The sequence below is a fragment of the Plecotus auritus genome (genome assembly GCF_963455305.1).
Source record: "Plecotus auritus genome assembly, chromosome: 7".
NCBI lineage: Eukaryota > Metazoa > Chordata > Mammalia > Chiroptera > Vespertilionidae > Plecotus > Plecotus auritus.
The window spans coordinates 167066689-167082211 of record NC_137774.1 but is presented as its reverse complement, the minus strand read 5'-3'; the positions used below and the strand labels follow the sequence as shown (position 1 = coordinate 167082211).

The following is a 15523-nucleotide window of genomic DNA, read 5'->3' as shown; positions in this document are numbered from 1 at the left end:
CTCAGCAGACACTGGATGCTCAGCCACCATCATTCTCAGTAGGGACCCTGGGGCTCCCACATGCCTGAACTTGGCTCTCCATAGGGCCCTGTGGAGGAGGGGGCATTCCTTATCCTTCTCCCCCACATTAATTTTCCCTGAAGCACTGATAATGTGGCTTATACTTCAGTCATTTCTACATCGCCTTATTAAATTTTTCTTTCTAAAACCTAAGTACCTACTAAAAACATAAGCTCCACACTGGGACATCCTGTCGATTTCGCTCAATGCTATCTCCCCAGGGCCTTAGGCACGTTCCTAACACACAGTGGACACATTGCCTGCTCCTTTTCCTGCGCTCCCTCCCCTAGAGCTAAACTGGGGAACACTGACTGCCACCGCGCATGTGCTCACCTACTACGCTCCCTCCCCAACCTCAGCATAGAGAGACAGAAAACAACCACAAAAACCTGTCTGAGTTATAAAAAAAAAAAAAAAAAAAAATGCATTAATCTAGAATTACTGTTCTGTATTATTGTAGAAATAAGTCAGGTTAGGCACAAAATACAAAACTCCGAATTTGACCTTTCTTTGAATAAATCCCCTTATCACTTGGGACAGTGTGTTTTGTGTACTAATTATGTTTATTTAATCCGGACATCCTAGCCAAGTGGGAAGAGCATTGCTCAGCTGATCCCTGGCTTTTCTGCTGAACTGCCCTGTGAACTGGCCAAGCTCTGTTTACACGAATATAAAATGAGTGTAATACAAAGGTCTGCTCTGTTAATTTCAAAATCTCATATTAGATTCTGAAAGAGTTATGAATTCTAAACCTTAACATGCTAAGTAGAATTTATTATTCTTAGATTCTAACTGCTTTTCATTATCTTCTTTGGTGTTTAAATCAAATAAATAACTGTGTGTGTAAAGAGAAATTGCTTAAAATTGAAATAGAGAATATATTGTTTAGAAAAGTTTTCTTACTCTTTTTAGAAATGAGGAAAACCTGAAATACCCAATGTCATCTAGGGGATCACAAAGTGAACAATATAACCACAAAATTACAGACCAACCTCACTTGTAGATAGAGATGCTACAATGTGTTGAAGAAATAATGCAATAGGACAAAGTAGTTTTTATCCCCAAAATGATCTTATAGGCACAAGGACAATTTAATTGACTTTACTAACAGTTTCACCCACATAAATCCAGGGAGGCAAATGTCCCAGCTGTGTATGCAACCTTACTCACATCAGCACACTCAACTGTATAGTAATTAAAAGCTCCTTTGAATGCACAAAACATGTATCAAATGTATAAGTACATTCTAAATGCATAATAAAATTCCAGAAACTTCTTTTTAAACTTTTCTATGACATATTTATAACACCACCCCTCCTTTTATTGCCTCAAAAACATTTTACCTCCACACCATCTTCTGCCAAACAAGGCTCATAGGCTATACTTTTATTTCTTACTCCACATCTTTCAATTGCTCTCTCTATTTTCTTCATTCAAACATGAAAGACCCCTTTAGATTCTTAGATTCTCCTAATATCCTTTTTCTTAGCACAATCTTTACAATAGGCTAAGGGGCTCACAACACAAACTCACAAGAAGGAAGAAGAGTAGGATGACAAGGGAAGACGGAAACTTCAAAATTGTCCTTAATGGCTGAGCAGAAGTCAAAGAAGCTAATTTTTTTGAGTTGTATGTTTTACTCAACAATAGATTGATGAATAAGAATCTTATGGTTGCCCTAGCCGGTTTGGCTCACTGGATAGAGCGTCGGCCTGGGGACTGAAGGGTCCCAGGTTCGATTCCGGTCAAGGGCATGTACCTTGGTTGCGGGCACATCCCCAGTAGGGATTGTGCAGGAGGCAGCTGATCGATGTTTCTCTCTCATCGATGTTTCTAACTCTCTATCCCTCCCCCTTCCTCTCTGTAAAAAATAAATAAAAATATTAAAAAAAAGAATCTTATGGTTATTTTGATAAATTCAACGAAAGCATTTAATCCTATCTAATAAAAGAGTAATATGCAAATCGACCGTACCTCTGCTATACACACAAGCCATGCCCACCAGCTAATCAGGAGTGAGTATGCAAATTAACCCGACCAAGATGGCTGCAGCCACGGAGAGAGCAGGAGGCTTGGGTTTCCCAAGCAATGGAGGAAGCCAAGCTTTCCACCTGCCCTGGCCTGCCTTAGCCTCCGCTCAAGGCTACAAAGTTTCAATTATAGAAGATAAATAAATCCCAACAAAAATGGCAGCAGCCACGGAGCTGGAGAGAACAGGAGGCTTGAGTTGCCCCTGGCGATGGAAGAAGCCACGTTTCTGCAGCCCTGACCTGCCTTGGTCTCCGCTCAAGGCTACAAAGTTTCAATTATAGAAGATAAATAAATCCCAGATACCAGGGCCTCAGCTTGGGTTGCCGGGGGGCGTGGCTGGCCTGCAAACCACCATAGGCCCCTTGCCCAGGCCACTACATGCTCCAAGGGAACCTTCACCCTGATCCGGGACACCCTTCAGGGCAAAACAGCCGGACCCTACCTGTGCACCAGGCCTCTATCCTATCTAATCCTATCTAATGAAAGAGTAATATGCAAATTAATCATCACTCCAACACACAAGATGGTTTCCCCCATGTCGTCAAAGATGACTGACCCCATGTGAACACAAGATGGCTGCCATAAGATGGCCAGCAGGGGAGGGCAGTTGGGAGGGACCAGGCCTGCAAAGGAGGGCAGTTGGGGGCGATCAAGCCTGCAGGGGAGGGCAGTTAGGGGTGACCAGGCTGGCAGAGTAGGGAAGTTGGGGGCGACCAGGCCTGTAGGGAAGGACAGTTGGGGGAGGCCCAGGCCTGCAGGGGAGGGCAGTTAGGGGTTACCAGGCCTGCAGGGGAGGGGAGTTAGGAGTGACCAGGCCTGCAGGGGAGGGCAGTTAGGGGCAAAAGGCTGGCAGGGTAGCAGTTAGGCATCAATCATGCTGCCAGGGGAGTGGTTAGGGAGTAATCAGGCTGGCAGGCAGATGCGGTTAGGGCCAATCAGGAAGGCAGGCAGGCGAGCAGTTGGGAGCCAGCAGTCCTGGATTGTGAGAGGGATGTCCGACTGCCCGTTTAGGCCCGATCCAGATAGGATCGGGCCTAAACGGGCAGTCGGACATCCCTTGAGGAGTCCCTGATTGGAGAGGGTGCAGGCTGGGCTGAGAGATACACCCCCCGCCCTGTGCACGAATTTCGTGCACTGGGCCTCTAGTACAATTATAAACCTTTTCTAATAATTATTTCTTAGCTGTTATTGAAGAAAACATCTTAAACTCTGATTATTATTATTATCATGTCATAAAATAAAGTTGATTGGTTCTCAACTCATTAATTTGATTTGAATAACTTCTCTTTATAACTATAAATGTTTTTCTGTTTAAATGAATTTATTTCTTATAACTTTGCTCTGTTTAAGTTATGTCATTTTTGTGCAGTTATGAGAACAATCTTTAAAGGATGGTGGATATTGGCTGCAAGGCTGGTCTCAGAAGGAGGCAAGATGAAATGCAACTATGGATTTTTTTATTGTTGACACTATTATAGATGTTCCTCATTTACCAACCTTTGCTCACCTCTACCCAGTCCCCACACCCTTTCCTCTGGCCATCACCTCACTGCTGTCTATGTCCATGGGTTATGCATTTATGTTCCTTGGCTAATTACTTCACCTTCTTTCATCCAGCCCTCCCCTCTGATAACTTGGTGGTTACTGTCTAATAAACAAACAAATAAAAGTATGTCTCCAATCTAGACTTCCTGAATCAGAATCTCTGACATTTGGGGCCTGAGCATCTTTGACTTTTAAATGGCTTCTCTGCTGCCACACTTGCCATCTAATACCTGAAGGAAGACAGGTAACTACCTGTTAATTTCAGCATGAGGTGGACTTGACCAGGACTCTGCAAAGCTATGAGAAGTGCCATGGAGACACAGAGTTGGGATACATTGATTCAGATGGAGAAGCCTTCAAAAGGGGTAGAAGATGATGACGTCTATGAGGGATGAACAGAAAGTAACAAGGACCACTTAATAAAGAGCACTTATTGAGCACCTCACTCATGAGAAGAAAAAAAGAGTTTCACTTGAATTCTCTCCTACAGGATAAATCTGCAGATATTGGAAGGCAGACTTCTTGCCTTTTTCTAAAGAAAACATTCCAGTTTTTGGTGTTAAGCTTGACAAGGCCTCATAAGTGAAAAACATGCCATTATAGACGCTTTTTATCAGAATTCCAATGAGAATCAACAAATCAACATTCTGACACCTCCAGAATTCTAATGAAGACACATACTGAAGCAATTTCATGTCATCTCGGTTGTGTTTCTTTGGTACTAACCTCCGAAGTATGAGCCGTCGGTCAGCTTCATTTCTTTACTGGACTTTGTGATGACTCCAGCAACACCATGCTGAATGAAGTACATTTTTTTACCCACAGCTCCTTCTCGTATGATATAATCTCCAGGTTGAAACACCTCGAATCTCAACTTGCTCAGCATGGCAGTCACAAAGTTGGGGTCAGCGTTAGCAAACAGAGGCATAGTGGCCACGAGTTTCCGACAGTTGAAGTTGACTATCTCCTAGAGATGGAAAGAGTAAACCAACGTTAGGAGTGATATGATTCATATCAGGAAGAAGGCATATACTAAAATTATATATATCACATAACATCATAATTCAAATTCAGAACCCAAACCTACATAAATTCTAATAATGTACATGTCTCTGCAATGCCAGGGCTCATTTTATCTCCATGTTGGAATTTTGTATCCACAGTTCCCAGTGCGGTACAGGCATATATTACACATTCAGTACATGCTAATTAAATATACACAAGTCTCAACTTTTACCACTTCGCATTTATTATTCTTTATGTATCATGAGAACTTCTAAAATGTGGGAGAATTTTAATCTTTTTTATGAAGAAAGGAGGCCACATCATTGCCTATTAGCTACACCACAACTGCTTCTGTGCTCCACCGTGTTGAACGATCTAACTCACGCCTACCAATAGGAATTCTGAAACAAGGCCCACTGCCAGACAACAGCTTTGCAATGCTTTTCCTTTAACATTATTCATGTTGGAGTGAGAACCACGGAGAGTGCAGAGATGGGTTCCATAAAGGAGTTTCTAATTCTAATCGCTGCTTGTACATTTGGTCGGTTTCTAGGCTAGATCAGACAACTCCTCCTTCAAAGCCTCTCCTGTTTCCATTGGAAGCCTTAGACTGGAGAGAGGTGAGAGTCCACTTTTCCTCACTTGTTTTACTTCTGGGCAGGAATTCTAAGCTAGAAGAACTACATGTTTAATTTCGTTCTGTGGATTCTGGTCTAGATATGTCATCTCTCTGAACCAAACAGGGACTGATCCGTGTTAATCTTGCAACGGATATGCAATGGAATAAACAATGGGCATCTAAAATTTACCACAATGCCATTTCTCGGAAACGTTTTCTCCAATGAGCTCTCAAAAGAAAAGGATAGGGCCTGAATTTTTTATCTTGCTTAAGACACGTAATAACTTAAGTAACCTCAGTGAAGAAGTGGATAGAGGGCAAAAAGAAATGAGATCTGAATTCTCTGATTGGGGAAGTAACTTATACAAAACTCTGAATTCCAAGAGTAGGAAAGATGGTTTCTCTAGTCTTGCTTCATGAAATGAACTGCTATGATCCCAGGATAGGTTAAAAGAATTCCAGCTGATACAGCGGGCACAGAAATTGGGGTCCATCCTGGAAAAGAAGGTCATGCATCCTCAACAAGATCTCGTGAGTTCAGCAGAGCAGAGAGGTGTCTCTAATAGTGAAGCTTCGTGGAGAGTTGTAAGTATTTAAAAATCAGCAGCAAGAATCAGAAAATGAACATGGCACAACAAACAAAAAAAAGATATATATGTGGCGCTTGGTGTGACATCATCCAAGACCTCATTGACAGTTGACTGCATTGGGGGTTGCATCCCAGGGCAATTTTAACTGGTGCTAAAGAGCTGTGGTGGGTGTTGGGGTTACAGTAAGGTTTAGCACATCGTAAGTACTCAATAAACATACATGCATGTATGGATGGATGGAAGGAAAGAAGGTGAAAAGAATGGAAAGAAGAAAGGAAGATGAAAAGGAAAGTAGGAAGTTGGCCCGTCGTCAGTAGAAAAAAGTACTCACAAAGCTCAGTTTTATTCCTCTTGGGAACAGTTATCCAAAACTTGTACAATGCTTTCTCAAGCAGCCAACTTGAGAAACAAGTGTTATGTGTATAAAAATATATGTTTTTTAGTATTAGAATACCTCTATACAAATACCACATGAAGATAAATGGTGAAATGGAATGAAAAGAAACAAAGGTATGTCATTAAAATGACTGGATTGTTTAAAAGGTACTTATGTCACATGAAAATTACACAGAAGAATGCTGTTGGGGAAAGGGAAAATAAGTCAGATTGCAGAGAAAATAAGAGTTTCAAACAAAAATAATAGACTCCTTACACCTATGTTCTTTCATTTCAACTCTAGAAATGTTTCTCTTAATTGTTCTCTCCCTTTTCATTTTAGAAAAATATTTGAAAGTTTATTTTACAAACAATTACACTGGTGTTTATCTATCTGAATAAGTCCTCTGTGATTCATTGCATATTCAGGGACACCTGCTGGAAGTGCCTAGAGTATGATATTGCTAGATAATTTCATATTATCACTATTGCTGGAAGGAATTCATTCTCTCTCTCTCTCTCTAACTCTTATTTCCATGTAAACACTGTCTGATTGAAACTGTGAATTCTAACAAGTATTTGATAGGAAACAATGAAATGAGACAGATTTCTTTGCATTTCTCTCCTTTTCATATTTTAGGTTGCATTTCAGTGATGACTAAGCCACAATCTATCCACTTATTCCTTATGACCAGTGGGTCATTTCCAGTTTTAGGCTAATACAATAAACCGATTATGAACATTGTTTTTTAAAATATATTTTTATTGATTTCAGAGATAAGGGAGAAGGAGAGAGATAGAGAAACATCAATGATGAGAGAGAATCATTTATAAGCTGCCTCCTACATACCCTCTACTGGGGATCAGGCATGTGCCTTGTCCACCGTTACCTCCCGGTTCATAGGTCCATGCTCAACCACTGAGACACACTGGCCAGGCTGTTGTGAACATTCTTGAAGTGGCTTATGGGCTTTCTCTAGATTAGTTACCTCATGTTGTAATTACTAAGTAATCAGATAAGCATGTATTTACTTTAGTAGACACTGCCAACAGTTTTCCAAAATGATTGTTTTCCTCACATAGCAGCAACATATAAAGTTCCAGTATCCTGCATCTTTGACAGAATTTGATGTTATCATAATTTTTTGCCACTAGCAGGCATGAAGAAATATTATTTTCCCCTTTTCTCATTGTGGTTTAATCTTACATTTATATAACAATGATTAATATTGTTATGCTCATTATGGGTCAGATGAGTACCTATTCAGTGAAGTGCCCAGTCAAGAGTTTCCCCTGATTTTTTCATCTTAACAGTTCTTTTTAGCATATTGACTGAGTTCTTTGTTGGGATATGCATTGCAAATATCTTCTCCCTGTCTGTGGTTAGGTCATTCTCAATGGAATGCTTTACTGTTATTATCTTATTGGCAATTTGTTTAACTCTATGTCAATCAGGAAAAATGGGATTTGATGTACTTAGATGTCTTCAAGGAGTATTTATATTAGCAAATAATCTGTGCTTTGGACCCATGCAGACTGAGACAAGGAGAAAGTTTCAGCAATATTGTTTGGTTATAATTAAAATGAATAGCAATATTTTAAGGCTCCCTTTACACTACAATTCCTTATTGATAACTTAAGTATTATTGTAGAAAGTTCCATTGTGTGAAACATTTAGTTTTCCTCCATTCTGCATTAATTTATTCTACACAGTATAGTTCTAAAAAAGTTTAAGCAGGATAGCTATAAATATAATTACCATCATTACAAGAATGAATCACTGAGTAATCTTAAAGAAACAGAGCTGCAGTGATATTACCAACCCCCTGCACCCAACACACTCTGTATTTTACATGGTGCAGGCACAGAAGAGCTTTCTTCTAAGAACTATATCAGATGGACAGTCAAATGGCATCCAAGCATTAGAAACAATAAGTACATTTTGGTCAAATCTATATCAACTGATACTTTGTCACCTAGAACATCCTAAAAATGAATTGTTGCTGATGTTGCCCTATTTTCTCCCCAATTTAGTGACCTGGACTAGTTACAATCAAAAAGAGTAATTAGATACCTCAGGGTTTTTTTCTTTAAGGCAGGGATAATCTGAAGAATGAACACACTAAAAATAAGAGACAAACTGAGTTTTTGCTGGGTTTAAATACTGACAAGTATTCATTTATTTTACCCTCATAAAAATCCTATGCCTTAGTTATTATTACTACCTCGTATTGAAGAAGATAATGAATTATCTGCCCTAAACCACACATTCACAAGAGGAAGACCTGTGGTTTGTCAGGCAGCCCCAATACCTAATTTAGGGTGCTGATGGAGTATAAGAAGTCCACTTACCTTTGCACATATCTCCAATCACAACCAACCCTGAAGATTTTGATGTTAACTCTAAATTTGTTCTTTTGAACTCTACCCATTTTGAGAGTGTAACATGAATATTTGTTGACTGAAATGACAAACTCATGGCTGTACACTTTTTTATTATTATTTTTAGTCTCTTTTTATTCCCCCTACCACAAATATTTTAAAATATTTAAACCAGAATATCTTCATGTGTAGCATGCACGCTCCAGTTTGCCACAGTTTTTAAAACACTGTCTGTATTTAATATCTTTTTACTTCATACAATTAGGCGATTTGACTGGCTTCTTAAATCAACAGAATTTGAGACCTTTGCATGTAAAGCAATGGAGTGCAAGAAGAGAGCATAGGACTAGTATCTATCTATTGTTTGTGAGGCGAGGGTCAGTGTGCCCTTCACTTCTCCCTTTCTAAGAAATGCTTCTGGCCACTCACCTCTGGTTCTCCTTACACAGCCCCCACAGGAACATATTTTAATTTCTTTACATGAAAATAAAGTGCGATGAAAGAGGAAGGGAACACGATTTATTAAGCAGATAGTTTATATGTTATATCTAATTTATTCCTGGGAGAAAACAACCAAAGAATAAACCTGAATTTGTTTTATTTCCCCACATATACAAAAGAAAGAAGATAGTGGAGCTTAGAGAGGGAAGAAATCCATTGCCCACACCATGGTGCTAGAGTATCTCTAGAGAGACTATTTTATCTGCCTCCCACACCATTGAGCATCCAACTCCACCTGGGGCCGCCCTCCTACCTGGATCAAAGTCCTAGGAGCTTAGCACCCACATCCTAATATTTCTGTCATTGTCTATGCTTTAGAATAAAACAGTCACTTTTAGTATAACTCTTTTAATCTAAAACTTGACCCATGTCAGAGCAATATCTATTGCTTTAATCAATTTGAGTGGCACATTTTATGCAATGTACATATTTTCAGGGAAGATCATTAAATGGCAACACATTTACTGTTGTGCAATACATGGGTCTAGATTGAAAAGTAACCAAAAATGACCTTGTTCGTATTTATTTTGTGATTCAATTGCTATGGAAATATAGCTACTTTAACAATTAGTAAAAAAAAAAAAATTTGGTGTCTTCCATCTCTTTTTTTTAAAGTGATTTTCTTAGAAGAATGGGGGAGAGAGAGAGAGAATCATCGATGTGAGAGAGAAATACTGATCATTGGCTGCCTCCTGCATGTGTCCAACCAGGGATTGAATCTGCGACCTGGGTATGCGCCCTGACTGGGACTCAATCCAGCAACCTTTTGGTGTACCGGATCACGCTCCAACCAACTGAGCCACACTGGTCAGCGCAACAGAATTTATTAAACTTAAATTGGTCTTTTATTTTTTAATGTAATTCCTAGAAAATTTGACATTTCCTATGAATTGCATTACATTTCCACTGGACAGAGGTCTGCTGCCATACAAACACGATGCCATGTGGAAGCGGATTTGGAATACGGAAAGCATTTCTAGATTTGTTTTAAAGCTTCATGTTAAATGTTATTTAATGAAGAATTCAGCAAGAGAAACATAAAGTATAAATTTTCAACATTATTTACACCTTGAAGAGAGGAGTGAAAACAAACTGTGAAACTTCCATAGTAAAATGTGATTTAGTTTGACCCTGGGAAAGACAAGAATGAGATCACAAAGCTTCTGAGAAGAGTAAGTCAGTATCTGGAAATGGCTCAAATTAATTTTAAGAGACCTCCCTGAAAGCTCTAAGGCAATAACACATGAAGCATGTGAGGTGATAAAGAATAAATACAACCAAAACCTCCCTGTCAGCTTCTGAGCAGCTGTTCAGCGTCCCAGGAGAGAGCACTCGAGTGTCCAATACAGAGGATGGTACATAGAAGAGGCCCAGAGGCAGGGAAGTGTAGGTGTGTGGGTGTGATGCAGGACCATTCTTGGGAAATAGCAGAACATATTCAGCATTACTCTGTGGGACCTCACCCTCATCATGGCTCTCATGGAGATGGCCTCAATAAAGACAAAATGGCTTTAATGGCCTGCCAATGGTGGCATTCTCTTGTATTTTTCTGAGAAAGTTGATAAACCTGGGGACATATTTATGGTATTTTTCTAAAATACAGTTCACCAGGCTTCGATCCAGATTCAGAGAACCTGAATATAATAAACCTTTAGGGGATTTGAGTCAAAATCTCTACTTTTAGCAACACATTCCAAGTTATAAGAGGTGGTGTGGAAACTATGGTTCCTAAAATAGAGAAGTTCTGAGAGTTTACATTTAGTTGAGGAAGATATATGTATATACACATATATATGTATGTATGTATATTCTGTGTAAGATAGTTGTAAAGAATAAAATAAACATGGGTTAGTTTCTCTTCCCCCTCTCCCCCGCCCCCTGCATGTCTGACCTTAATCCCTAATTCCAAAACTAACTTGCTCTGTACCCACAGAAAGGGACTCGAACTCTAGAAAGCTTAACTTTCTCATCTCTAAACCAGAGGGAACACTAGCAACTCTATTGTAGATGACCGCCATGATTAAACAAAGTTCACTTAATGTTCTCTATTACTAACCTTATAACTATTAAAAAATATCTGGTTAAGATCAAATAAATGGTAGAGAATATCTATTCTATACAATTTCAAAGAAATAATGATTTCAATGTAATTTAGTAAGGGGATATGGGTCTGATAAAAAAAAAAAAGTTGAGTTGGGGACTGTATTAAAGACCGAAGTTGAGGCGGGTGCCAAGAAATGACAAGATGTTCTTAATAAATAAAACTCCCTTTTGGCAAAAATCCAGGCATAAAATCCAGGATTCTTATGATAAAGCTGACCTGTTGATACAATAAATTTGAAAGTTGAATTGTAAATTGCATACATATTTCTTTTTTTTAAAATAAAAAAGGAAACAAATAGGAATAATTTAAGAAATAGATTTTCCTCAGCATGCCCAAGTGGATTATATTGATCTGGTGGTTTGTCTTCTAAATTGCATGATGTTGACTGAATGTATAAGAAATCCAGCCATACAAGCAGATTGTACTGCTTAAACATTTATCCGAACATTGACTTATAAGTTAGGCACTACTCCAATTTCCTAAACTCAAAGCATGCCCTTAGATTTCGGTGTCCTAGCAGAGAGCCTTTACAACAAGCTATTCCTTCAGTTGTGATCATCTTGTCTTAGTTTGTAAAGGGAGCTTTTATTGCAACTTCTAAATGTTTTGAATATCAAACATTATGTAATGAATTTCAAAGGTAAGAGGTATTTCCCTTTAATAGAGGGTGGGATAAAAGTAGGTTTACAGTTATTCATATGGGAAGAACACAATAATTAATAAACATCAATACAAGAATAAAAAGCTACTTTTGTCTCACCCTGGATTTATGTTGGGGAAATTAAAGGAATTAGAGATAAAAGGGAAGACTTGCTGAATTAACATAGAGTACCTCCTTTGTAGTTATTATAGTTTTTCATCTTATTAAAGTATTTTTGTTTTAGCAAACAAATTGTATTTTTTAAAATCTTTGAAAACAAAAGTAATATATACACATTCCTTAAAATACATAAAAAGAAAAAAATCTTTGTATTCTCATCTCCTTAATAAAAGTAATTTAACAAGTTTATGTAGGCCCTTAAAATAATCTTTTATTCACCTTAATATAATTGTTATCACAATATACATTCAATATCTGTTTCTTTTCCCTTACAATTTTATAACATAAAATATTTCTCATTATAAGACATGGGTCTCATTGCCATTCTTTTCAATGGCCACAGAATATTCCATCTTGCATTACTCATAGTTACATTAAGAAAAATACAACAGCGATAAAGAATACACAGTGGCCTCTTCAACATTGGCAACCTTTAGCATTTTCACCATAACTTGTTTTGAAACCCACCTATATCATTAATTGCTAGATTAATAGTCTCTTCAAATTATGAGCTAAAAAGTAATTAGCCTAAAATATCTGCCTATACAAATGGCCCACTATGATTAAGTGGCTTAAGTGAAATTGGCATGTAAAAGATGGATGGGAACAAGACGAATTTTGAGCTCAATTTAGAGAGTCAATGGTATTAATATTTTCTGTAGTTACAATTTTCATAAGCATCTACTATGGTGTTGAGGAGTGAGCTCACATTTAAACCTTCCGGTGTGAATATAAAGGCAGTCTGAGATGAATTTCGCCTTAGCCTCGTCCTACTGGTTTGCCTTCCTAGAACACAGGAGCATGCTGCTTTGTTAGGTGCCACACAGGGTTACAGCAGGTGACACAACAGTCTCATACCACTCACTTAAATTGGATCATGAAAGAAGAACAAAAAAGAGGTAGAAAAAGACCAAAAGGCTATATCAAAGAATTGCATATCGGCAATGGAAGTGTTTGTTATGGACTGTATTTGAGCCGCATGCAAGGGTCTGTGCAGGTTGTAGCAGGAGGTGGCTCCAGCCTGCAAGCTGTAAGCAAGCTGCGACATGTGCAGAACAGGAGTTAAGCCCACTTGACAGAGTAAAAACAGGTGGATGTAAACTGTCCAACACAGCACACAGGTGGCCATCAGTGCGCTAAAATAAAAAAAAAAAATATTCTTAAAACAGGAGCAGCGGACAGTAGAGTGAATTAATTCTTAGAGAAGGTGATTTGGAGAATTTGACAAAAACCTATATTTGAAATTTCATATAATCCACATAAATTCATTTTCATCACTAACAGGTGAGGGATAGAAATAATCTGTGCCTAACAAGACAGGCACATGTGCATGGACGGGGGGAAAGCAGGTGGGTGTCCGGAGACAGAGACGCACTCAACACTCACTTTTATGTAGAGGTAGTTAGATTCGAACGGAGCATTGTGTGCGCTGACAAGGGTTTGTTCCCCCCAAATTCACATGCTGAAGGCCTAAGGGCCAATGCCCCAGAATGTGACTGCATTTGGAGGAGAGAGGCCTTTAAGGTAATTACGTTAAAAGGAAGCTACTAGGGTGGGCCCTGATCCAATGGTACCGGTACCTTTACAAGAGGAATTTTGTACACACAGAGACTCCGAGGGGGTGTGGGCACAGAGAAGAGGCCATGGGAGAACTGAGGGTGAAGGCGGCCACCCGCAAGCAAAGGAAAGAGGCCTCAGAAAAATCCAAATCTGCCAACATGTTGACCTTAACCTTCCAGCTTCCAGATCGTGAGAAAAGAAGCTGGCTGTTGTATTTTGTTCCAGCAAACTGAACAGGCTGGGCTGGTGGGCGTGGCTGAAGGATGGAGCTGCCCCTGCTGGGTATCCACCCAGATTCAGCAGCAGCAGCAGCCCTGAAGGTGAGGCTGGGGGTGGGGGGGGGCGGGTGTGGAACACAACCACACACTTCAGCCTCTGAGCTCTTCCAAATCCAGGGGAAGAAATTAAAAAGGATATGTCGTCAAATGAAGACAGGATTTGCTTTACTTTGGTACTGAGTGTGAAGCTTTGGGCCTTCAGGTGACCAGGGCGGCAGGTGGATAGAAATGGTGCTGGAGGGGAGAAGTAGGATTGGGTGCTATTTTATAAGGTTGATTTTTAAATTTTCATAAAATATATATAACAATATGCATAATTTTACCTACTGAACTATTCCTAACTGCGCAATTCACGAACATATTCATAATGTTGTGTAACCATCACCGCTGTCTGTACCGAAAACGTTCTCACCCTCCTCCATAAAATCTCTATAGCCATTCAGCAAGAACTCCCTTCTCCTGCCCCTCAGTCCCAGGTCACCTCTATTCTACTTTTTGTTACTGTAAATTTGCCTATTCCAGGATCTCACATAAGTGAAATTATACATATTAGCAAGGTTTTGTAGTCCTAGTAATAAAGAATGCCACTCAGAGGAATACTGGGGTGAAGGCAGTGATGAAGCAATGGTAGGAAAACTCAAGGAAAAGGCCCAGTAGTCTGGCTCTCCCTCCTTACAGTAAGTAGTTCTCCACTCCCTTCCAGTTTCCCCGATTTCCTTTCCCCGCATCCTTACCAGCGCCTGTCATCTCCTGTCTTTTTTAGCACAGCCATTCTAATAGGTGTGAGGTGGTATCTCACTGATTTGCATTTGGTGATATCATTTGCAATGATATCTCATGGGTTTTGATGAGTGAAGTTTAATACTTTTCCATGTACCTGCTTGTCATTTGAATTTTGGAAAAAATGTTAATTCGGGTCATTTGTCCATTTTTTAATTGCACTAGTTGTTTTCTTGCTATTGAGTTGTATGAGCTTCTTATATATTTTAGATATTAACCTCTTATCAGATTTGTGGTATGCCAATGTTTTCTCCCATTCCATTTTCTTTCGTTTCCTCTGCAGAAGCTTTTAGTTTGATGTAAGCCCACTTTTTTTTTTTCTTGTTTGTGCTTTAGGTTTTTTATAGAAAAAAATCATTGTCAAGACCCATGTCAAGATGGTTTTTAAGTCTTTAATCTATTTTTTATAATATTTTTTGTTGATTTTTAGAAAGAGAGGAAGGAAGAGGGAGAGAGAGAGAGAGAAACATTGATGTGAGAGTGAAACATTGATCAACTGCCTCCTGCATGCCCCGCATCAGGGATCAAGCCTGCAACTTGGGCATGTGCCCTGAGCTGGAATTGAACTGGCAACCCTTTGGTGCACTGGGCGACATCCAACCAACTGAGCCACACCGCTCAGGGCTCTTCAATCTATTTTGAAATTTAGTCTATAGTATCTGCATTTCTCTGGTGATGAATCATATGTGACTTCCTACATGTCTTCTATTTTCAGTAATGCATTTTAACTTTGCTTCATATTTTTTAATGTCTTTATATCTTGTCTCCACAAGCATATAGTAAGAATTTTGAGACTGGAAATGACATTTTATTATTTCCCTTCCCATCGCACCTGGATTGATGTCCTGCACACATCAATAAATCTATTTGTTT

The 15523-nt window shown here is 39.1% G+C and overlaps 1 protein-coding gene across 2 annotated transcripts in view; it reads right to left on the bottom strand.

The window, feature by feature from the left end:
• HCN1 (hyperpolarization activated cyclic nucleotide gated potassium channel 1) overlaps nt 1-15523 on the bottom strand; it is a 324316-nt gene that overhangs the window by 29077 nt on the left and 279716 nt on the right. For both annotated transcript variants that reach the window (XM_080682007.1, XM_080682008.1), the window contains exon 6: nt 4363-4603. In XM_080682007.1, coding sequence (XP_080538133.1) covers nt 4363-4603 — 241 coding nt within the window. The remainder of the gene's footprint in view (nt 1-4362; nt 4604-15523) is intronic.